Source organism: Natrix helvetica, assembly GCF_964273705.1.
Source record: "Natrix helvetica genome assembly, chromosome: 2".
Taxonomy (NCBI): Eukaryota; Metazoa; Chordata; class Lepidosauria; order Squamata; family Natricidae; genus Natrix; species Natrix helvetica.
The window spans coordinates 132,871,016-132,895,676 of NC_138552.1; the positions used below are offsets into that span (position 1 = coordinate 132,871,016).

The 24,661-nt window shown below is 40.3% G+C and overlaps 1 protein-coding gene and 1 long non-coding RNA gene across 2 annotated transcripts in view; one reads left to right on the top strand and one right to left on the bottom strand.

Annotated features, from left to right (window-relative positions):
* Positions 1–800: 800 nt before the first annotated feature.
* On the top strand, positions 801–24,647 carry LOC309386127. The gene is made up of 3 exons (XR_014174348.1): positions 801–940; positions 22,757–22,875; positions 24,405–24,647. It is a non-coding gene; the product is annotated as an uncharacterized lncRNA (long non-coding RNA).
* Positions 17,356–24,661, bottom strand: part of ISM1 (isthmin 1) — a 33,044-nt gene continuing 25,738 nt past the window's right edge. Inside the window, exons 4-6 of the mRNA XM_081941169.1 lie at positions 23,578–23,721; positions 19,939–20,028; positions 17,356–18,247 (exon numbers count right to left, since the gene is read on the bottom strand). Coding sequence (XP_081797295.1) covers positions 17,730–18,247; positions 19,939–20,028; positions 23,578–23,721 — 752 coding nt within the window. The 3' untranslated portion in view covers positions 17,356–17,729. The remainder of the gene's footprint in view (positions 18,248–19,938; positions 20,029–23,577; positions 23,722–24,661) is intronic.

Here is a 24,661-nt window from a genome sequence, read left to right on the forward strand (position 1 = left end):
ACGAGTACATATACTGGCCCTGTCCAAAGCTCGTTGGTGCAAACAAAGCCCTTTTCCTCAAAATATTAAAATCAACCTTTAAAATGTCCCATGTGGCTGGTTCAAAGGCTGCCCCCTGCAATCTGCATAGGAATGAAAACACAGCTGCTGGCAGTCCCAGTAGGGGTGTTATCAGGGTCATGATATAGTTTAGTGGGGGGGGGAGAGATCTCCTGGACTGATTTCAACTGGAATCAACAATCCTAGGTGGACCGGGTGGTGAAGCCAGCTGTTGACCTGGATTCTTACCTTCATATTTTGTTTTTTTCTTCTTCAGGGAGGGCCCCAAAGAAAAACCAAACTTCGTTTTTTTGGTTTTTTTTCCTTTGAGGAAGGCCCTTTTGTCTTTTAAGGTAATTAGTTACAGGGATACATTAACGATAATTGATTTGATTTACTTTAAATAATAATTGGCCAAGCAAAATCAGCCATAGCCTCTAGTAAGTTTTCATCAGTCACTTAAATACTTTGACATTATCAGCCAATATGTAATTAGCAGCAATCTGGTAAACATTGTATTTTTGGCCATTGAAACTTTTTCTCATACATTCTCTGCCCTGAAATTCCATGGTCTTGAAATAAAGTCTTATTGTGGATCAGCATTTAGCTGAGAGACCAAAAGTGGAAGCAGGTGAAGTTAAGAAACGGAGGTAGAAAGTAGTTAATAAACAGTTTTGATAATGGGGTGTGGGTGTTTTCCAAATTACACTGAGCTTTTGGCTCATTTGCTTACTTTGGCTCATTTGGACCATTGCTAAAGGCACAAGAGCTAAAGGTGATGCCCAATGCCTTGTTTTGCTTATTCTTCTGCAAAGGAACATCTGGATGAGGTGGTGGTGAAGTAGTTCCTGCTAATAAAGCTAAACTTCTTGCCTCTGGAATTCAGGAGCCATTCTAGAATGTAAGTTCTGCATTGAGGTTGGAGCCACTTCTTGCTAGAAGACACCCTTTTGTTTTAAATGGAGCGGGATGGTACTTGGCAGGGGGGGGGAAACAAATATCAGATAGATGTGGCAGCTATCCATACCCAAGCAAATTGTAGGCAAAGGAAGAGAGCTTTTAAATTCTGCATTAAGAATGTGTTTGCCTTTGTAGATTATTTTTAAAATTGCACTTCTCTTTGCCTGCTAGGATTTTTTTTTAAGGAAAAATGAGGATGGATTTCTGTATATTATGCATTAAATTCTTCACAAAAGGTGAAAGAATTTGAAAATGCAGGAATTGTTTATTTTTCTAATGTGTGTGTGGATGCTCCATGCCCCCTCCCTCACTTGTAAACCTCAAGGGAGGAAATATTCACACCCTATAAATGTAAAAGAAAATGTAAAAGTCTGAATTATACAATATTATATTAGATGGCAAAACAATACAAACCTGCCTGTTTTCTTGATATGTTCTGATCTTAACCTAGCTAATGGAAAAAAGTGGCTAGATTCTTTCTTGGAAGGATGCATTCTTCCCATCATTGGTGAATTGTGTTGAATTTGGCTTTGAGGGGTTTTTCTCCCCTTTACATAATATTTTATACTCAGCTTAAATGCTACTTAACTGTATTACTATAGCTGTTTAGCTGATCCTAAATTTATTTGGGAAATTATCTGCTGCTATTTCCTATTTATGAATGGAATAACAGTTTTACCAATGCATTTGTTTCAATTGGGCAAAAGAAAGGAGCATTTAAAAAAATCTGATTTAGGCAGAAAAATGAACTAAAATGAAGGAAAAGTTCAGCTAGAAGCAAATAAGAAGAGAACCCATCATCCTAGGGGGTTTCTTGCCCCTAACCCTGCTAATTTATTCTATTTATTTTTATTTTATTTATTACACATATATGCTGTTCATCTCCTGATGTGGAGATTGTAGTCCAATTGTATCTAGAGTCTGCAGGTTCTCCCCATCCCTGGTTTAAGGCTTCAAAAGTAATAGACAGTACTTTCAGCTGAGCCTGGGAATGAATGGACAGCCAGTTAAAGCCTATTAAAAGAGTTCTTAATAAGGTTCTGGGATGGTTTTCAGAGGCCTTTTCTGTATATGATGCATCTCAGTCGACTAGGTGGGAGAGGACCAGAGTCTGGCTGATTATATACAACTTGTGTTCAGCTATAAGGAACTGAATGCAGGGGAATTGTAGCAAGCTTGGATTTAAACACCAGGTGTCTCCCTTCATTGTGCCACATGGGCTGGAGCTTGCAGGATCAGAGAACAGTCAAGGAAAGATCTTTGTTGAAGCCATGGCAAGTCATGTGTGGAGGACAGATGACTGCCATCACCTCATGATCTTAATCATCTCCAGCTGGAAACAGGGTCATGCTTGACAGATCCTTCAGGCTAGATTTTTAAAAAATCCTGCTCCATGGCTTCATGTGTTTATACAAAAGCAAGATGCCTAAATGCAGGCAGCCTTCCTGTCCCCTTTTCAGTCTCCGGAAACTCCTTTTGCAGGCAGCCATGCTTACCAAGTCTTTCAGCACATGCTGAGATCAGGATGTTGGATTTCTTCACTACAAAGTGATGCCCCTCCTTTCCCTGCAAAAGTCAGCCGGTGGGACAAAATACCATTGAATGAATCCATTCATCTTCACTCCATTGACCAACATCTTTCTGGAGTTTGACCCATCTCAATCTGTGCCTGTTTTTATACTGTATGCTAATCCCCATGCTAATACCTCTGTTTACTGACTTTAAAGAACAGTTTAGATCATTTGGCAATGGTTCATGGTGGCTTTAAGCCAGCCTCTTAGTACAAAATCACTCTTATTGGAAATGTAAACATTCCCAAATGATTAACAGCTGGAAGCTCTAAGACATAAGTAGCAGCTCTCTCTCTCTCAACTCAAGGAAATGGGTAAGATGTGGTGGGTAGCGAATAGGAAAACAATACTGCAGGATGGATTTATTTCTCATAGGGCAGTTTCAAACAGTTGTCATGTTGCTGTACAAAAGGACAGGTCTGTGGGAGCTAACAATTAGACTAACAAAACATCCTTCCCTCTTTGGTTTTGAATGAACTCAAGGTGCCCTATTTACTGAAGATTTGTTTTCTTTATCAACTGAAGAAATAGTAACTAGATACTTGTCAATAGTAAGTAGATGCTTTCTGAAAAACTCTTGATATTATGTTGTTAGTTGCAAAGTCATGTCCGACCCATCGCCACCCTATGAACAACGTTCCTCCAGGCCTTCCTGTCCTCTACCATTCTCTGGAGTCCATTTAAGCTCATGCCTACTGTTTCGGTCCATCCATTCAGCATTCTCACTCTCTAGTGTCCCCTTCTTTTGCCCTCAATCTTTCCCAGCATTAGGCTCTTCTCCAGGGAGTCCTTCCTTCTCATTAGGTGGCCAAAGTATTTGAGTGCAGTCAGGGTTGATCTCCTCTAGGACTGACTGGTTTGATCGCCTTGCAGTCCAAGGGACTCGCGGGAGTCTTCTCCAGCACCATAGTTCAACTTGATATTATACTAAGCTATTAATAATATACTATGTATCACTTAGGAAACTTTACTATTAATACTCAGTTTGATGGCCCACCTCTCTTCTATAGGGATCAAATTCGTCAATGTCCTTCCTTTCCTTCCATTCACATGTAATTCCTGTTTGTGTTCGAGGCACTGGTAAAAGCGCTTCCGAATTGAAAGGATTACCCAGTGACATTACTGTTGTCCAAGGGATGCCTGTGGGGGCTCTTTTCATGTCCCTATCAAAGGTCTGGATGAAGATGGGAGTTCACCTCACCATATAACAACATTCAGGACTCAAAAGCGGGCTTATTGACATCCCACTCAGCATTCTAACCATGTGAGCTACCATGCTCCTCCTCCATTTGTACTGTGAATTGTGGTTGACATTGAGCCTAATCTAATGTTCCTTTCATGTGATCTCCCTTGTTAAGAATTGGCTATTTCAAATCACTACAGAGTAGCAAACCTGTGTCCCTCCAAACCTCTCAGCCCCAACAAACACTTGGGCTCCACCAGAAGTTTCAGGCCCTTCTTTCGTGTTCCAAGCTGGACCTTGCCCACTTCCAGTATTTAAGAAACCCATTTCCACCTCTGCAAAATATTGCTCACCCTGCTTCTGTAGGCAGAAGGGTGTGTAGGGTTGCTGAGTGATTAAATCAGCTGTATGCTTGGAGCAGTGACTTCATCATAAAGATTTCATTGGAACAGCAGACATCGCCTTTTAAATGTGTGGAGACTTGTCCTAAAAAGTATATTGGTCAGAATTATTCATGGCATGGAAACACTGGATATCTTGGTCCATTCATCTGTAGTAAATGGAGATAGAGACTGTATTTGTTTTGTTCATTGAGATGTTAATCTCTAGCAAGCCCCATGAAGTGGCACTCATCCAAAGTTCTAGTTCTCTTAAAATATATTTGGAAGGAGAGTTCAGTACATGATTAAATGACATAATATGTAATAACTTCCCCTGCCTTTACCTCTTAATGGGAATAAATTTTAAACCTGCCCCACTTCTACAGTATTCACTGTGCTGCCTTGAAAATGCATAAGCATAGTGTTTTTTTTTTTAAAAAAAACATTGGTAAGACTCTTGGGGGGAAAACAATATATGCTTGTGCCAAAGTCATACTGAAAGTGCAATGGCCAAGTCTTCAAAAGCTATTTAAGCTGTCAGACATCAGCTGCTTGTAGAAACAAATCTAATTTGAAGACTTTTTATATTAAAGCCAATATTTTCAGGGTACATTAAGAATGAGACACTCCCAAGTACAATTGTATTTCATGTTCCATACTTCTTCCCCATCTTATTTTCCAAATACCCCCCAGTGAGTTTCATGCTGAATTTAATTCAGGTTGTTGTAATCTTACTAGACACTTTATTGTTACATTACTCTGCGCCCCCCCCCCCCCAATCATCTGACTGTCCCTTGCTTGAAATGTGGTGTGATGATAAGGGTGTGATACTGGGGAAACTAAATTCATTCAGTGGAGACTCTATATTTATGGAATTTTGTTTCCACAGAAGCCTACTATTATCCTGTAAGAAGTAGCCAAATGATAGTCTTAGGGACTTACCATATCTGACCCGCACGCTAAATATCAAGTAGAAGTATTTGCCTATAGTAAGCAAATTCAATTAGATCTGTTGGTTAAATGTCAGTTTATTTAAGCAAATTACTTTACTTAGTTCATAATGCTAATCCTTTTGGCAATCAAGAGTAAAAATGTGACCAGTAAACTAGCTGCATGGCTGACTCTGTCATGAGGTAAAGCGGAATAGCTGGCAGAGCCTGAGGATGGGAAATACGCAAGAAATATGCAATGATCCAAATTCCAAGGTTTAGTGGTGAATCACTGTGTAGGTGGTCATGTGTGTCACACCTTTGGCAACTCCTTAAAGAAGTTGTGTCTTTTCCTGGCATGCCTTTGATTTCAGGAAGTGCCAATATGTGTGCCCACACATGTTGTGAATCACCTCTTCCTCTTGGAATCTAGATCAATGCACACCCCCTAGTAGCAAGCTACTGAGGAGCTGTGTCAAAAGGATTACATCACAACATCTGATTCCCCTCTAAACTTGTATGGTGTCCTGGAAAGGATATTATCCCACTGTGGATTTCCAGTTAAATTCCAATAATTGGTCCAGTCAGCTTTAGTATCTGACAAGGGCAAATACATCACCACCATTGAATACATCAATATTGGGTAAATACATCGCCACCGCTACCATTATTTCCTCTCAGATTACAAAAATGATCTAAGGGCTGGCCTCATGAGCTCTTTCTTTCAGATTCTATATTAATACAGTGTAGCTCAAAGATCAAGATCCAATATATCTCTTAGTATGACTTACCGTAATTTGATGTCGATTTCAAATTAGGGCAGTCTTCCACAATCTGGGTTATTCCAAATGTGTTGGGACTGTAATTCACCCTATAAATCTGGGATCTATAATCCCAATATATCTGAAAGAAATGGATTAGGGAATGCCGAGATGAAATTAAATTGGGAGGAGATAATTATACAGAACTCTGATCTAGATTTAGAAGAGAAAAAAAAATAGTTTAGTCTGGATTAAGGTTTATAACTTTCAATTGGATGTTATTTCTTGACTGATCTTCGGCTGGCGTGATTTTTTTTGGCTATAGACTCAACATCTGTAACGGTGATTTTCAGAAGTTTCTAAGAAGATGAAATTTTCTAGCGTAGGATGTGTCCTAGGTTTTTCTGTTGGCTCAGGAAAAAATCCAAAGCTATTTACACCCCCTCTACTTTGCATGCACTCAAATAGAGCAACAGGAAAATGCCATATAACTCATGAAGTAAAGGCTTGTCTGTGCCAAGAGTAATATTTGCACTTGGGAAACATGACCTACACTATATGAAGCAGTAGCCTCCGTGCAGCCCTTGAAGTTTCTTTTGGCTGGATGTTTCTGCTAATGGTCTTTGCTTGTTCAGTTCATGTAATGGCTGTGGGGCCATTGAATGTTTTTACATGGAAAGACTGGAACACCTCAGGTTTTACTATTTAGATCTGTGTTGAACGCAGTGTTCACTGCTACATGGGGCGGGGAAGGAGAAGGATGTGCAGAGTGAACACAGAGTTCCAAAGGTTTAGAAACAGTGGGGCTGATGTACTTCATCTGATCAGACAAGTGCCCCTTGTGTTGTGTGGTTTCAACTTAGTCTTCCAGTATCTTGAGCTCTACTGATGATTTTCTGATGCATGATGTACCTTTGGGGTTGTCAGAACTTAGATTGGGAGAAAACACAATAGGGTCTGGCATTGAAATGGTGCTGTGCTTTTAATGATTAATTGATGAGTAGCCTAAGAAGACAGCTCTGCTTGAAGGGAAGGGACACAGCAATATTTGGCACATGTCTAGAAACAAAGAAGAGAAGCATTGTAAGCACTAGGGTCAGTCTGTACTAGAGTTTTAGCCCAGTACTGAGACATCTGAATCCATTCTATGGCACATTCACCAATTTCCCCCCTGGTGTTATTTAGTTAGTTAGTTAGTCAGTCAGTCAGTGCTGCCAGTTTAATCTTCCCCCTTGTAATTTTAGTTCCTGTACATTTCTGTGTTATGGATATTCCAATCTAATGGTATTAGAATTGTTACTAACGTAAGTAATTTTCAAGCTGCAGGACCTGTTTTGCAACATTTTCCCCAAGCCTCCTTTGACTTCAGAAAGGAAATCAAGATGATTTTTCCCCCAGAGGATTTTAATGACTAGATTATTAATCTCTCTCCCTGCCATGTTTTTTGTATGCTTTTATCAGAAAACCCTACTCACAGTGCAAGTTTAGGAATGTCCCTTTCCTGCATAGATAGAAACCCGTATAGCATTAGGAGATGCCCTTTCAACTTAATGTGTTGAAAAGAAAAAGTACTTTAATGCCTCTAAATTGGCAACGATGCCTGGTACACTCCACTGGGAGCGATAGAACGAAGGGCAGAGCAGATAATTACAAGTAAAGTCATGTATAATCATGACAATGGAATTGACCGGAATCAGAGACTGCATGAAGCAAGTAAGTAAATTATGAGTATGTAGCAGAGGATGAGGTTTCAGCACTCTGACCACATACTGTTATAAAAGTGTTCTTTTGAGTCCCCATTCTTTTGTTCGCGCAGAATGCATTGAAATGAATCTCATGTATAAAGAGCAAAAAGAGAAAGTTTGAAAAATTGAAATAATGATTAAGGTACATAATAAAATAGGATTAAGGTACAAATCAACAGAGTTGGAAGGGACCTTGAAGGTCATCTAGTCCAACCCCTGCCCAAGCAGAAGACCCCACACCATTTCTGATATAGGATTTTTGTCTTTCAGGAACATTACTACTAAACAGGCTATGATTATTCCAAAGATTCCAAGTTAGAAAGAAGATTGGGGAAATAGTAGGGAGTGGGGTCCTTGGCAAATTTTCTCTACGCCAGGGGTGTCCAAACTTGGGAACTTTAAGACTTGTGGACTTCAACTCCCAGAATTCCCCAGCCAGCCATGCTGGCTGGGGAATTCTGGGAATTGAAGTCCACAAGTCTTAAAGTTCTCAAGTTTGGACACCCCTGCTCTACGCTCTTCTGCTTCCTGTATCATATTTTTCCTGCAGAAAAAAAAACAATTGCAACCAGCCTCCCTTCCATAGAAGACCTGTATATTGTGCAGGTCAGAAGGGAAGGCTGAGAAAACATCAGATCAGAGGTGGTATTCTACTGGTTCAGACCAGATTGCCCGAATCGGTAGCGGAAATCGCCGGTGGCTCCGCCCACCCGTGCCCGGCTCTATGGCATCCCATTTAGTCCCCTTTTTTGCCAAAAATGCATTGCGAGCAAAGCATGTGCGCTTGCCTGCACTTACATTTGCAAACCAGTAGGGAAGGTAAGTGTATACCACCCCTGCTACAGACCCAAATATCTCACATCCTGGACACAAACTGTTTCAGCTCCTCTCTTTGGGTTGCTGCTATAGGGCATTGCATTAGATATGGGGACAGTTTTTCTCTCTCTTTTGTCATCACTCCACTGAACACTTAACACCCAATCCCTCCCTGATTCTTTTCAGCAGTCCCAGTATTAGCTTCATATATATGGCCATTTCGTATGGACATCGCTGGAATCTCTGCGTTGAAAAGTAGCCCCAAGCAGTGCCTTTTGGAAAAGAACTATGCAGGACATTAGCACATAGGGCTTTTGCTTCTGATGTTATGTTGTCTGGAAAGTTTCGCAAGTGTGCAACTTTTCGTTTGGAAGCACAGCTTCGATGTTATTACTAGCATTTCAGCCATGACTATGAATGGAGTAGTTATTTTCTTTCCTTTAAAGGAGGTTCCATCCGGTAGCTGTGCCAGCTTTGTTCTCCTCACGTTCTTGTGTATATATTCCACTCTTTTGTTCCAGATGGGATTCTGCACATTAGTGTAAGCTTGCCAAAAAGTCATCAGAAGATACTGATCCTCAGAATGCCAAATTTTAAAGAATGTAGCCCTGGGTCCAGGAATGATTTCATCAGAAGTGACTTTCCATCCACTCCAAAGCCTTTCATGTCTCTTGTGAAATAGGCTTTCTTCAAGCAAATAAATACAGGGCCAGATCATTGTCATAAATACTCAGATATTTCTGCAACTTAACGGGCCTCAAATGTTATCAAAGCAAACCATGTGATTTTTATAACACTTACTGGGTATAAATACTAGAATGGTTGTCATGCTGTTTGTTCTCTAACAACAACAACAACAACAACGATCTTAACACTTTCAAAGTTACAATTGAAAGAAAATCTTAACCCAAACTGTTTTGCTTAATCCTGAGAATTTTTTTTTTCAAACAAGAAGCTCAGTTTAAGTGAACTTTGTTTTTCAGATTTTGGTAGTGTGGGGTTAGGAAAATTGTAGGTGTAGCATGTACAAACCTTTGAAAGGAATAATTAAGTTCATGGATAAATGAGAATCTTCTTACTTGCTAATGAAGGGAATCGGATGAAATTTCAGGAGATCCAGAAAATGTTGGGTAATAAATTCTTAGGCTTGTTTGCTTAGAAAAAGGATGATGTACCTGTGGCCTTCCAGATGTCTCAGAACCGTACTCCCATCAATCCTGGCCAGGGCAACCTGCTTGATTGGAACTAAACTTCATATACACCAACCATTTGCTACAAATACAACAAAATGAAATACAACCACTAGGGCAAGAAAGGAGCACTCAATATAGCCACGAGGCTAAACAATGCAGCGCTCTTCCATTTAACCCCATAAACGCAGGTGGACTTCTATAGATAACATCGTCAACAGTTTACAATCCTGCTTTCCTGCTCTGCTTCAAAGGTTTTCTGACTTGCATTGGCACAAACCTGGCTGTGCACTTTTTTTGTGTGTGTGCCTTAATTCAGTCTGGAGAACATCTGCACTCCCAGGAATCGTCAATCAGGGCTTCTGGCATGTCCCCTTCTCTCTGATTGCAGCTCTCCATGGCCATTATAAGAATTTAAGGAAAACAAGTCAAAGTAAAACATGAATCCCACCCGGGCATTGTAAGGCAACTCTTAGGCATTACGCGGACTCCTTCTATAACTCTGAGAAGTGATGATCTAAAGCAGGGATATCAAACTCAAGGTCCCGGGGGCCAGATCTGGCCCACAGGGTGCTTAGATCTGGCCTGTGGGGCCACCCTGGAAACAATGAAGGACTGGTCTGCAGCGCCTCTGCCAGTGAAAACGGAGCTGGGGAGGGCTGCACGCAGCCCTCCCTATCTTCATTTTCACTGGCAGAGGGTTGCAAGAGGCCATTGCAGCCGAAACAGAGCTTGGGAGCCCATTTTCGCTGGCAGAGCCCTCAGGCCACCACAGGCACCCCCAACACGAGTGACATCGAGCTGGTCATGCCCTTCCTGGTCCCCCCAAGGTCAAACACAACCCTGATGCAGCCCTCAATGAAATCAAGTTTGACACCCTTGATCTAAAGCTTCAGGTTTATCAGTACCAAGGTTAAGCCAATCAGTAGCTGATCAGAGAAACTGGTGAATTATTAGACTTCCCTCACACACTTTGCTGGCCCAATCCACCATTTGGGCCAGCAAAATGGTGGATTTATTTTTAATTGCATGAAATTGGCCAAAGGTTTTCCAGTTTTCACTTCTAGCCCAAGCAACAGGAAGAAACAAAATTGTAGGGTTTTTTTTTGGGGTGGGGGGGAAATGCACCAGATAGAAAGGTAGCCAGATGAGAGGAGTCATCAGAGGGGGTCTCCTGCAAAAATTCTATCAGTAAAACCCACATATCTTCAAAGAAGAATACTAATCAGCAAGGGATTGGTTTTATCCTTATTGGGATTTGTCATAGATAGTACATAGCTAGGACTTCTTTTGTGGGATTCAAACCCTCTACCAAGAATAGACCTCGTGGACCATAGCAGGAGAGTGCACCAGTGTTGGGCTGTGGAAACCCTGAGCTGTTGAGAAGTAGATTTTTACCAAGAAAGTAAATGCAAGAGAATGGATTTCAGTTTTCTAGTCTGGCTAGGGTTTCCATGAGTTCGGTTAAACTTGTCCAGTGCAATTCAAATTTCACCAATTCTTTTCCCTCATCCATTCATCCTTTCCCTCCCCTCCTCTCCTTCCTTTTATAGTTATTATAAAAACATCCTGAAGTGTAGGACACAATCCTTGTCTATACAGCCTTTGGGGGAAATTGTTATTGTGTTTTCATATATCTGGCAACAACATTACTCATAAATGGAAATAAGGCATAGGGCCAATAAAATTTATATATAGCAGCAGATGGCATCTATTAATACTTTGATCCGGGAACATAGCTTTGATCAGGATGGTAAGAGAACAGTCCTTCTCCTCAATCAATGCCTCCATGCTTAGGAAATGGAAGCCTAAGCCCAAATCGTTTGCAAAAGAACTGGCAGGTTAAAAAAGGAAAGAAAGAAAGTAACCATTTTCCATTGTTTCCCCTTTCTAGTCTTAGTGCTTGTAAATTATTTTCAGGGACAAGAAGTTCAGTTCAGGGAAACAAAGGAACAAAAACAAGTGTCTTGTCTCATGAAAATAGTTGTGAACTATACAAAGTGGTGGGAATCGTGTCTCTGTACTTTTTTGCTAAAAGGCTGTCTACTATAGAGAGCTGTGATCTGTTTAGCCTCCTAGACATTTTTACAGCATTTTCCAGCTCAAGCATATTAATTTCAAGCATGATCAAAGAAAATTTTAAAATTTAATCCCCTTAAGGAAGATTTTTTGGCATCACCAAGAGCTTTGCTTTGACCTAAATTACAGTCAAGCTATAGCGCAGTGTATTTGTTTTATTCTAGTAAAGACTTTCAAGATGACACATCAAACTGAGACTGTTTGGAATATAGAGGATCATTTGACTAGGAATACAGATCTTTATTTGGTTAAGTCCCATTCAGCTTAATCATAAATGTGTGCCGAGAAGGATGGACAGACTTTAAAGATTCTTCCCTTGAAATCTTTGGGATTTCAAAAGCAAGCTCTTTCTCTTTTGAAGATGCAAAACCAATGTCAGTAGCATTGATTGGTATGTTTGCTCAAGTTACCCCATTCACAGCAACCAACAATACCTTCTTTCCATCCTCCTGTGATGGGCTACAAAGCTAGTCTGACTTCTAAAATATATGAATTTTTAAATCAACCTTCAGATTCAAAGGGAGATTGCTTCATGCAGCCTTCTCATTTCCACGTTAGCCTAACATTCAAGCAGTTTTGTCAAAAGTGTGGCACTGTTATTCCTTGGAGAATAAGGTACTGCACTTGATCTTAGCTAAAAGGCCAAGAATTTTTAAAAAGTTGCAGTTGTGGCTACCTTGTGGATTCTCCAAGTGCTGCTAACAGTACTGATGTCTGTGAGAGAACTGAAGAGTGAATGACTGAAAGAGTTCCTGTCTTTATTTACAAATGTGTAGGCACAGACATGGACAAGTAATTACTATGTCAGCCCCTTAATTTTCCTTGTACTGTGTGGGAATAGTAGAATGGAAACTGCCTCAGCAACTTTCCACTGGGAAAAAAAAAACAAGAATTATAACCAGATACAAATTCACTTAAATAAACCACCTTATTTCTCCTCCTGCTCCTCTTTTGGATATGGGGGGAGTGAGTGAGTATACCATTTTTCCTCCATGCTGAAAAATACCTTCTGCTTATGTCTTTGACCAGTTAGAGGGTCATTTAATCAGGCCTTCCTTATCCTACTTTTATCTTCGGTATTAAGGCAGCAGAACTTGTCTAAGGTTATTTGCTCTGCAGTGATTTATGTCTCCAATTTGATTTTGTCAGTATTGATTGTTTTGTTTTTGGCCATCACTCAAACAAATAATCTCATTAGGCTGCAGCCTAATTTTCCCAACTGGGTTAAGGGAATCGCCCTAACCCCTGCCCCACACTAATAATCTGCAGGCCCTGTCAGATTTCAGTCAGATTTCCCTGGCACGTGGCTCATTCTATATATAGCAGGATGTCTTTAATCCAGAACATTCTGAGTTGTTGTTGTTGTTTTTTCAGAAAAAGGAGTAAGGAGGGAGACATTTTGCCATAACTTTTACATATACCTACATCTGGATCTAACCAATTGATCTAAGGAAGTTATAACAGCCTAATCCACTGGTCTGACCTGTGGGGATGGGCTGGGGTGGGGGGTTGGCAGTCATGAAAGCAGGTAATTTATTTCTCTTTCCTTTCCTGCTCCCCTCTTTCTGACATTCCTTTTCAGGCCTCCTTCTCTCTGAGTTTGTGCTTGCCAGTGTTTGAAGCAGATTGCTTGTGGAGAACTGTTGGAGTCAGTCCAAGGGTTGTATATAGCTTTAGGTCTGTCAGCTGCCCAACCTAGCATATAGTTTACATGCTAAGTAATGCTGGAACTCGCCTTGTTTTTCTCCAAACTTCAGCTCTTCCTCCCTTTTCCTCTTGCTATATCATTGCCTGTTTTGGTAATGGACCGTTCAAATTCCTGCGCTCATCTTGACCTTTCTGCTTGCCATGACGGTGACTGGAAGATTGATACACTGAAAGGCAGATATTTATGACAAGTGGGAAAATGCACATAGCAGATGTAGGCATTTTGTTGCAGAGTGTTTATAAAGGAAATCCACAGTTGGTTTAAAGTAGTTAAGTATATAAACTCAATCATGGCATAGGCAATTAAACACAAAGAGGCAGAAGAATTTATTCTGAGCATAAAAATGGCACATGAAAATTTTGAGTTAACGACAAATATGGAAACTCACAATTTGACAGTAGAGCAGAAGGGTGTGTGTGTGGATATATCTATTTTTTTTTCTTTTTGGTGCTCAAGAATAAAGTTAGACAATGTACTGGAGAAATAAAGGAGATAATCCAAGGGAGGAATACAATGACAATCATAAACAAAATCATGAAAGACCAGGATAACTTTTAAAACAACCAAAATAAAGAATGATATATATTTTAGTGTTAATACATAGTTATGGAGGCTGGGTTTTGAGAAGGGTTCAAAGAAAGATGCTTTTGAATTGTGGATTTGAAGGTAAGTCCTCAAAGTATCTCTGAATCCAAGATGAAGTTAACACTGACAGTTGGCTGTTCAGGTGAACAGCAAGCAGGGGTTCACGTATTTTTATTGAGGGACTAGAAAAAAATTAGAAAGTTTGAGAGAAGTCAAAGGGGAAGAAGATGCATAAGGGAAGGTGGATAAAATTGATGAGATTGCAAGAATACCTTTGGAAGAACTCTATATTGCCGTATTAATCGGAACAGAGCAAGTTGAATGGCAGTTGTCAAACATTTGCCAGGGAGAGCCTGGACCTGACTCAATGGCACATCACTATAACTGCAGTTTCCAAAGAGAAGAGTGAAGGATATTAACTCAGGTAAATCTCCATGAATTGGATACTACTTGATATTATGGGTTTTTTGATGCACTTATGTAGCAAAAGATCACATTACATTTATACACAGGCTCACACTTCATTACCTAAAAACCCCGGAGTTTTGGATAAGAATTTTATCCTGCAAGTTGGAGTTAAGCAGACTATATTCTGTTACATTAGTCAATGAGATACTTAAAAAAAATAAAAATCTAGCAAGCTAAAATATTTTTTCCAAGCAAAATCAGTAACTATGATATTATTTTGAAATATAATCACCAAGGACCACAGATGGAGAAATAGTTTTCTTTTTAAAATGTTCCAGAACTGGTGTGGAAAAAGCTGCAATGATTTTGAAAACACATTGCTACAGACTGCCAAAGGATTTCTGTCTTGGCAGGTTAAATGCCCTTGGAGTTCAAGTAAATGAGGTGAAAGATATACATTAAAATAATGTCCTCCGTTTGTCCTTAATGAGTCTTGTTACAATAGGTAGCATTAATAGTATGTTACAGAATATATTTTCCCCTTCTTTAGCTGTTTGCTTAAAAACACAAGCACGCATACACACACACACACACACACACACACACAAAGGGTAACATTAAGAATGAAGCTATTCTTGCATAGATAAATTTTGCCCATTAAGTTATTCTATCAAGACATGATGGGCTGATTCTCACCAGTTCTGCTGGCTTTCTTCAGTGGAGCATTTTAAAAGAAACATTTTAGCACTCAATGAGAACACAAACTAGTGTATGTTTCAAAATTGCTTCGTTTGTAAGTTTGCTTTGGATTGTTGTGTAATTTCCTAATGGAATGATCTTGGGTTACCAACACGTTTCTAACCTTTTAAATTTAACTTTACAAATTCTTATTAACTAAAGATGAATAAATATATATGCTATAAATCCCCACCTAGAACAGATTAATCTTTTAAAAAGATAAGAGAGTTTCTTTTTTTTAAATAACACACCGCATGTATTTGCAATATAATAGAAAAGCGAGGGAGGGCAAGATGTTTAAAATCAATTCTCTTCCAGAAAGATGTCCTTCCAGATGTGCTTATACATACAATTAAAGGATTCTGCTTTAAATTGTTCCCTGCAATAAATCTCTCTAAACCCCAAGCAGAATATGTAAGTGAGGTTCTGCAGTGGAAGGGGCCTTATTTTTCTTAACACTGTATATCTATGAATGCATCAGAATGCCATTTAAATTCCACTGCCAGTGGTACATTTGTAACTACTGAACTCAGCTTTGCTGGATTACATTGCAGTGGCATAGAGAACATGTCTCTGCACTGCTAGCAAAGAGAAATTCAAAGCACCTTTAATGGAGAGGATGAGTATCATGTACACCAATCCCAAACCAGAAGATGAACACAGAAACGGCTTATTTATGAGCAGTTAGGATAGAGGAAATAAGCCCTATCACCCATAAAATGACACATCATCTTTTCATCAAATATGCAAACTCACTTTTGGAGGCCGAAACACATTCGATGCTTTCCCAATTGGCTAGTCAGGTTTACTGTGTATTGCTATTTCAGATCCTTTGGATGTGAACCACAATTTTGTTTCATGCTCTGTGGCTTCCTTAAAACATTTGTTCATGAATGTATCTCCCTGCTCCTCAAATAATTGTCCATACCTTCTACCCTTTTCTTCTTTCCTTAAATATGTCTAAATATATCTCTGTGTTGTATTTATCTATCCATATCTATCTCTAAAAAGATCATTTAATGAACACATTTGTATTAAATAATTTGTTTTTTTTATTTCTGCTGCTCCTTAGCTTTGATTTAGCAATCCTATTTGGAAGGCACACATATGCTTTTTGGCAGAATAAAAGAGCCCTGTGTCAGAGGTAGACTGTAGGGGTTTACTAGAAAGAGTGCAGAGAAGAGCAACAAAGATGATTAGGGGACTGGAGGCTAAAACATATGAAGAACAGTTGCAGGAACTGGGTATGTCTAGTTTAGTGAAAAGAAGGACTAGTGGAGACATGATAGCAGTGTTCCAATATCTCAGGGGCTGCCACAAAGAAGTGGGAGTCAAGCTATTCTCCAAAGCACCTGAGGGTAGAACAAGAAGCAATGGGTGGAAACTAATCAAGGGGAGAAGCAACTTAGAACTGAGGAGAAAGTTCCTGGCAGTTAGAACAATTAATCAGTGGAACAGCTTGCCTCCAGAAGTTGTGAATGCCCCAACACTGGAATTCTTTAAGAAGATGTTGGATAGCCATTTGTCTGAAATGGTATAGGGTTTCCTGCCTAGGCAGGGGGTTGGACTAGAAGACCTCCAAGGTCCCTTCCAATTCTGCTATTCTATTCTAGTCTAGTAATGGGAAACTGCAATTGTTTGGATTGGACTGAGCAGAGTGGGGAGAGTTTGTCTTTTTTCTTTGCCTCTGGGCTCAGAGACAGAATTGTAATGTCAGAGTTTAACACCAGATCCTTGTTTCCATCACTCCACCAACCTTTCTGTTGTTTCTGATGTCAGAAAACCACATGGGAAAAGGCTCATAAGAGTGTGTGTGGCAGCAGGCTAGTAGGGGCTGAGAATACAAAGGGTCCACAATGCTTTCGGTCCTCATCCTCATCTTTAAAATTATGAGAAAAATTGCACAGCTCTATAAAGAAGTCTTCCTCCTAGTGCTTCCAATAGATAGGAACAACAATAATAATACAAGTAGCAATAACAGCTACTCCTTTCATATTTTGGTCCTGCTAATCTCATGCTGATGCTGGGAGGATTTTGCAATAGTCAAAGCCTCCAATGTCAAGATGCTCCAGCCCAGGATTTATCTGAAAGTCAGCCACAAGGTTCAGCCTTTTGATGCAAAGCAAAGGAACAGTTTGATTTGAAGTTAACTTTCATCACATCTGCATTGAATCTGGTCACTATTTTCTTTGCAAACCAAAATGTTTTCCGCAGCTGCATTCTTAGAAACCACATTTCAATACTAAGAGGAAATTTCAATATATGTAAATCTTTCTAATAGCAAACATTTATTCTGAAAGCTGAGACATTGAGAAGCAATTTTCTTTTCATGTGAAATACAATGATACTCACTTTTAACTACAGGTAATATATGAGCTCATCTTAATGGAAGCAGAATGTGTATCACTATAAAGAGTTGAGACACTTTTATGTGTGCAAAGGCGAAGGGGACTACATGCTGTATCTACATGCAAATATAAATAAAATACTTTAGAAAAATCGTATATTTTGTACAACTATGTACAGTGAGTGGGGAGATAAATCCCATTTTCAAAGGTTCGTTCACTGGAGTGTCCTTCTCGCCACCACCCATCTTTTTGAAATTTTCAAAGAAATCAGCTCCTCCCACACTCGCCTTCAGTACTCTCTTGCTTCCTGAAATTGTTTGTAATAGTCCTCCTCCGAAGGATTTTCTGTACATTTCTGACCATTGTTAGGTGGCCGGGCTTCATTGTACCTACTCCAGTCCCCTTTGCAAATGATCCAAGGCAAAACATCCACCTTGTAATGAAGTTCTGCAGAGAATTCAGTGCTGATGAGGTTGGGGGTGCCAGCCCCTTTCCCTCGGGTAATCAGCTGCATGTTGTCATCATAGCAGCAGTGTTGTGCTGCCAAGGTGGTACTCTGCAAGGACAGCATGGAGCGGATGCAGTAGCGGGCACTGGGCTTATAGATCTCCAGTTTTTCTTTTGGCCCACTTGCATCTTTCCAGCGAAAGTTCTTCCTTTTCAGACGGTCGTAGATCTCGGCAGTGCTATAAGCTACTTCAGTGGGGTACGTGCAAGGACAAGCAGGAAGATCATTGACTACTTTGTGCATGTACTTCTTTAAGAATTCACTCTTGCAACTCATCCACCTCTCACAGCTATCTGTAGCTGAAGAAGAGAAAGGAGGACAGAAGGGGGGAAAACATCAAACACCGTATTAAAATCATAAGTGCATGATTTACTGATTGGTTTGGAAACTGACCCTCTAGAATCTAGATGTTACTAAACTACAACTCCCAGCACCCATTGGATTGACTGGAGATGCTACGGTTATGTGACAACATCTGGAATACCACAGGTTCTCCTTCTTTGTCTTACTGTGTCTCTCAAGTGTCAAAAGGCAGGTTTTGATTATGACTAGCACTGTCGCATTTTAACAAAAAGTTGCTTCACTTTTTAGTAAAGTAATATTTTCCCCAATTTCTTTACAAGGGCTGGATGTTTATCCCTTGAGCACAAGCTTTAAATCAGCATAAAACAATGCTTTTAGTCAAGAATTATGGCAGGATTTTTTTTTATTAATTGATTGATCTTTAACTGTTTTGCTTTTTAAAAAGTCATAAGCTGAATTAAATTATTTTATACAAATATACTTTACTGCAGAAATAATTCTATTGATTGATTGATAAGCTGCCTTGTAAGGGCCTGGCCCCCAAAGTCTATTTAAGATATTTAAAAGTAATCCAATAAAGTAATATATAAATCCAGATGCTTTCAATATTATTTTCAAAGAACACATTCTTGAGCCTCAAAGCAAATTTCTTAGAATCAATGTCAGTGACAATTTGTATGTTTGCTATCCTTTCTCCTTGAATGCTTATATTCTCAAGTTTTTATTGCTGCTGCAGTACCACTAGAAGAGAACTTGTTGGTTTAAAAAAAACATTCTTGAGCTGTATTGGAATTCAGGCAGGGATATTATAAGGCACAGATACTAGAACATATAGTTTTATGTGCTTTCTTATTAGTGCAAAATAAAAGTTGAATTTGTCTTTGTCTACTATACACTATCTCTTTTTTTAAAAAGTAGTTGCTTTAAATCCTAATTATTCTCTTTTAATTGATGATATTAAAATAGCCTTTTATAACTGAAGCCAGAAATGACTTGCATTCCTGTTATAATATTTGGTAAGATAGCAAGAAATCTGTCCAAGTCCGGATGTGCCTTTAGTGGAATGGTCATGAGTGATGAGGTGGTGAATATGTATCTAAAGTCCAAATATTTTGCAAGTTTCAGGGAAATCCTTGGCTTTCGTTTGCATTCCTATGCGATCCTTTGACTTAGCAATGTCCTAACCACTATGGATAGATCTTATAAAGCTATTTATTGTTCAAGAAGACTTCCTGAACTTATTATATTCAGCTGTATTATTCAGCTCTTGCCTTTTGTCTTCATTGTGTTATTTAACTTGGAATGCCCATGATACAGCTGGAAACAGTCACTTTTGTTAGAATTTCCGTATTGGAAATCACAGATCTCCTGGAAAAGGTTGATGGAGGCTCCATTCAAAACCCAGGAAATGTTGGCACGATGAGATTTGAGAGCGCACTTCACACTAGGGGTCTTTTTTTTATGCAGAGCCACTTCTTGTTGGCCTATACAAATGAGTCTCTAACATACAATCTGAGGCAGCTGTCTTAAATGTAGCACTGCCTGGATGTCCCCCTCAGCCAATATGTGGTAGTATAGGTTTTGACTGTCAAAAGATTCCTGAGGGAGGGAACTTGGGCCTACCTACATCACCTAGGTTAAATTTAAGAGGGGGAAAACCCCACCCTTTTTGCTATTATCTGCTTACCAACTTCAAAGAGCTTTGTGGCATTGAATTCTTCACTTCCTGCAAGTAAGCTCATTTCTGTAGCTGCTGTTCTGAATGTGTCCTCAAGACCTATACAAATTATTTGGGAAAAGGAAAACACAGGGTTGTTTCAAATAGTCCCACTGCACTTGGAGAGAACAAGAGCAGATGCACAACATGCCTTTATTTTGCAGAAGAATTATTTATTTAACATTATTTGCAGCCTCTGGAAAGGGTGCAAAAATTCAAAAGAAAGCCAGCACATTAAAAATCAGACATATGTAATAAACCCATGAACAATGATTTCTTCCCAGAGCACTATAAATCAGTTATAAACTCAGTGTTTGTGTACTCTGATATTCAGAGTTGTCTTGAAATGAATACAGGGTTTTGAAACACGTTTCCTTTTGGTATTTTGAAGTTCGTATTTTCAGGCATCATTGAAGATTACCACAATTTGGATAAAGGCAAAAACTACAAAGCAGTAAAGCTTTTCATTATTGCATGCTTGAAGTGAACGCTGTACATTCCAACTGCATTATTAGCAAATCATTATTTAGAAACAGGATGTGCTCTTGATGTTACGGGTTATTAAAACAATGTGACTGAGATGTTTGGCAGGGAAAATATTGGGGATTTTCTCCTCCAAGGATGTAGAAATAGAGAAGGCGGTGAAGGAGGCCACTTCGGGATCCACACACGTGGAGGATCCAAACTACTCTTGCTGCCAGACTTCACAACAATCTTAGTCATATAGGGTTGAAGCAATGGTGGGATTCAGCCAGTTCGCACCTATTCGGGAGAACTGATTGTTAACTTTCTAAGCAGTTCTGAGAACCGGTTGTTGGAAGAAATCTCCTTTTGTTTTTTCCACTTTACATGGCTAATCCTGTAAGGAAGGCAGGAAGGAAACATTCTGGTGTTGCTTCTAGCCTACTCTTTATTGCCCTGCTTACAGAAACTGCCTCTCTAGTTAACCCTTATTACATTGTAACAGCTAAGGCAAAAGCCCATCGACGTGAGTAGAGTTGACTTGGCCAGGTCCACCCAGTCACATGACCACCGAGCCCCACCTATCCAGCTGGTCATTAGGGCAGAGAACTGGTTGTTAAATTATTTGAATCCCACCACTGGGTTGAAGTCTAGTAGAAGCTTAGTTCCTATTTTAACGTTTAAAAAAATGTTTTTATCATGTTGCAAGCCACCTAGAGGCACTTTGGACAGTGAGAGGGCCAGCATATTAAATAAAATAAATAAATAAATAAGTACACACATAGCAGAGAAATAGCATGTAAGGAAGCAAAGGGCATGTCAAGATGGAGCAATCTTATCTCCTTTTTTGCTGCCATTATTCAACTTGTCAGCAACCATAGCAGCAGCCCATGTCCCCTCTATCTTCTCCTTGTGCCAGGGGTACAAGGAAGTGAGACAAACCCCATATAAGACTCAGGCCTACTTTGTGGCAATGCTAGGGAAGACACAGCAGTAGGAATCTTTCTCCTGTTGTGTCTCAACTTTTTCATCATGATGGGCACCAGAGAGGATTGTCTTAGGTCTTAGTCTATAATTAGTCTGTAATTAAAACCCCAATATCTTCTCCAAGGCAGTCTTCTCCAGTGACAATGCCTTTGCTCCTTTCAATTTCAAAAGTGAGCAAGATGCATGTCAGAACTGCCTACAAGATAGTTGGGTAATTCTCCAAGTGCCTCAGAAAATGCGGTGGGTCCATCAGTTGCATGGGGCAGACCATCTTGATTGGTCCCTCACCTTTGCAATGGTCCCAGTATGCTAACAATGGGTGCATTGTTACAGAACAGGATCTGACTACAAATTACAAGTACAGATGACAATGTCTTGCATTTTCAGATTTTTTTTTGAATCTGCTCTGAAGTAAAGAGCAAGCCCGATGCATTTATCAGGCTTGAGACTTCTGGGACAGGCCCATGGGTAACATGGAAGCCATGAATCCCCGAGTTCACTCAGATCCCATCTCCAAGGAACAGGGATTAAAGTCCCAGTACTCCCAATAAGAAGTATGTAACTTTAAAGGCAGTCAAACCCTGCCCCTACTCAAAGTTCTGCAGTTTAGATCCTTTACACTGCAATGAGGAATTTGAAGAAACAGCAAAATGATTTATCGTTTACAGAAATACATTTTCTATATTCTCCTTGAGTTTGCCTGATGCAAGTCTATTATTTGAAGCTTTTTAGAGCAGCCAAATTATAATAATATCCGCAATCTGCATTTTCACCTACAGAAATGTGTGAATGTTGTACTTTCTGCTCAACAAAAGATTCATTGTAACTCTACTGCTTGCATTAAATAATAAAATAGCCATAACCGTGTTTACCTAGGACAGTGACAGCAAGCATTTTCTGCTCGGGTGCCAAAAGGGCGTGCATGTGCATAATAGTGTGTGCCCGCATGCCCACATCCATAATGCAATCCCTCTCCCCGCGCATGTGTGCACAACCCTTCAGGAAAGCCTGGGGAGGGCGAAAAATGGCCCAATGGGCAAACCGGAAGTTTGTTTCTGGAAGTTTGGAAACGAACTTCTGGTAGGCCCGTTGGGTCCGTTTTTCGCCATCCACAGGCTCTGGGGGCTTTCCTGAAGCCTGGGAAGGGCAGAAACGGCCTCCCCTGCCCTCCGGAAGGCCAAAAATCTGCTGATGCGTATGCTGGAGCTGACATAGGGCAACACCTCACATACCCTCAGATATGGCTCCACATATAGGTTTGCCATCATGGACCTAGGACATTTCAAAACTCTGAATGGTGATTAAAGGGGCCATCTGAAAATTTGCATTTGGTTTGCAGATAAGTATGCAGTGGGGAAAGTCCTGCTCTCTTGGTGGAAAGAGAAGCCGATCAGCAAACCTACCAGAGCCGAAATCCCCACCCTACCTTCAAAAGTTGGACCATCCTGCTATTAATAAGTAAGCAGCATTCTCCTTTGTGAACTGCTGAAAGAGTCCTTGTTAGATGAGTGTGTGCTACTTTCTGGGAAGCTATTGTTCAGTACAGCAAATGTTACAGCCTGAGTCACAGAGGATGTTCTCTAATTGCATTTCAAATAGTATGATAGAGCCGTGAGGAGAAAGTATTAGAAAGGGAGCACTCCAGTGGCTGAACTCATCAATGGTTACCAGAATGCTTAGTTCAAAATTAGGAGCCTGAGACAAAGGAGGCATGTGCTATCTCGATCTCAGCCACTCTTCCTTGAACAGCACTGTAGAGTATAACTTTTCTTAGTGCTCCGAAATCTGATTTAACTACACAACCTTCAAGATTTCATATTATCTTAATGTTACACAATGGGATGAACAATTAGAAGATGCACGAGATTCTTAATTCCAGTACTACATCTAGTGCATTTTGCAAGAAGTGCACTTTTTTTTCCTGCCAACTGTCTGTAGACCATACCAAAAAAGGGAAGGTACTTAAATAAAAAGTGTGATTGAGAAGACTTAATGTCATTCTGTGCTTTGTAAAGATGCAAGCAAGGTAATGGTTCCAGATACCTGAGCAGCTCCTTCTTGTACTACAAATGATTTGGTCTAGATCTACACACACCGGGGAGGGGGGGGATACCTGTACATGGCTCATGGCAATGAACAATTCTGTTCTCTATTCTTTACCTGGGCAGTTTGGTCGGTCACATGTCCTTGATTCAGTGGCTGTGCAAGCATATCCACATGTCCTGGTGCGTTTCTGATTGCCACTTCCACAGGTTGCACTACAAACTGACCACAGACTCCAGTCTCCTTCTCCCTCTATGTAATCTGAAAGGGAAGAGACAAAACAAAAAAATAGGGAAACAGAAGTGGACACCAGAAAAGCCTGGCTGTTGAAAATAGACCCAATCTGTATGCTGGTTGGAGATTTATGCATGTTGTAGTCAGCCCTGCAGCAAAACATTGCAATGCAGATTTCTACTAAATGTATTCCAGCCAGTCATGCCCTTTCCTACCCACTTTCAGGGGTGGACTTCAAAAGTTTCAGCAATGGGTTCTCAGTCCGGTTGCTGGGTGGGCATGGCCTAGTTGTCCTCCTGCATGAAAGGGGAGGGGGCAAAAGCAGGGGGGACGGACGTTTTCACCTTGACAAGGCTCTGGAGACTTTTCTTGAGCCAATGGGAGGGTGAAAACTGCATCCCTGGGCTCCGGAGGCCTTCCGGGAGGCCTGTTTTTCCCCCTCCCCGAGACTCTGTGCAGCCCTGCACTTACCATATATCCAAAATGGGTCACATGTAGACTCCTGGGAGGGGATGGTAGGGGTGGGAGGAGTGGGAGAGGGCAGCCAGGGGTGGGATTTGGAGGTTCTCCGAACGCACCATAATGTTAGCTATGGGTTCTCCTGAACCCGGGCAAACCTGTAGCAGCCCACCCCTGCCAACTTTGTATTGTTTTTCAAGCCTTTTTAATAATTTGTGAGTTTAATTTGTTTTGTTTTTCTCTTTCTGGAGAAATTCCAACAACCCTGCTTAACTCTGCCTGGGTGGTACCATTTGGACTCTGTAAAGTTCCACTGCTTCTAAACAGGTTCATTGTCAGATCAGAAGCCTTGATGTTTGTGAATAGAATCACATCCACTTGCCTTCCTTTTGAGTCTGATTTCTACCTGACTGTTCCTGCCCCTTCTATTCACTATCAGATTGCACAAGCATTCCGCCCTTGTTATGGACACCTGTTTTGTCCACACATTTGCCAGTGAGGTTTTGCT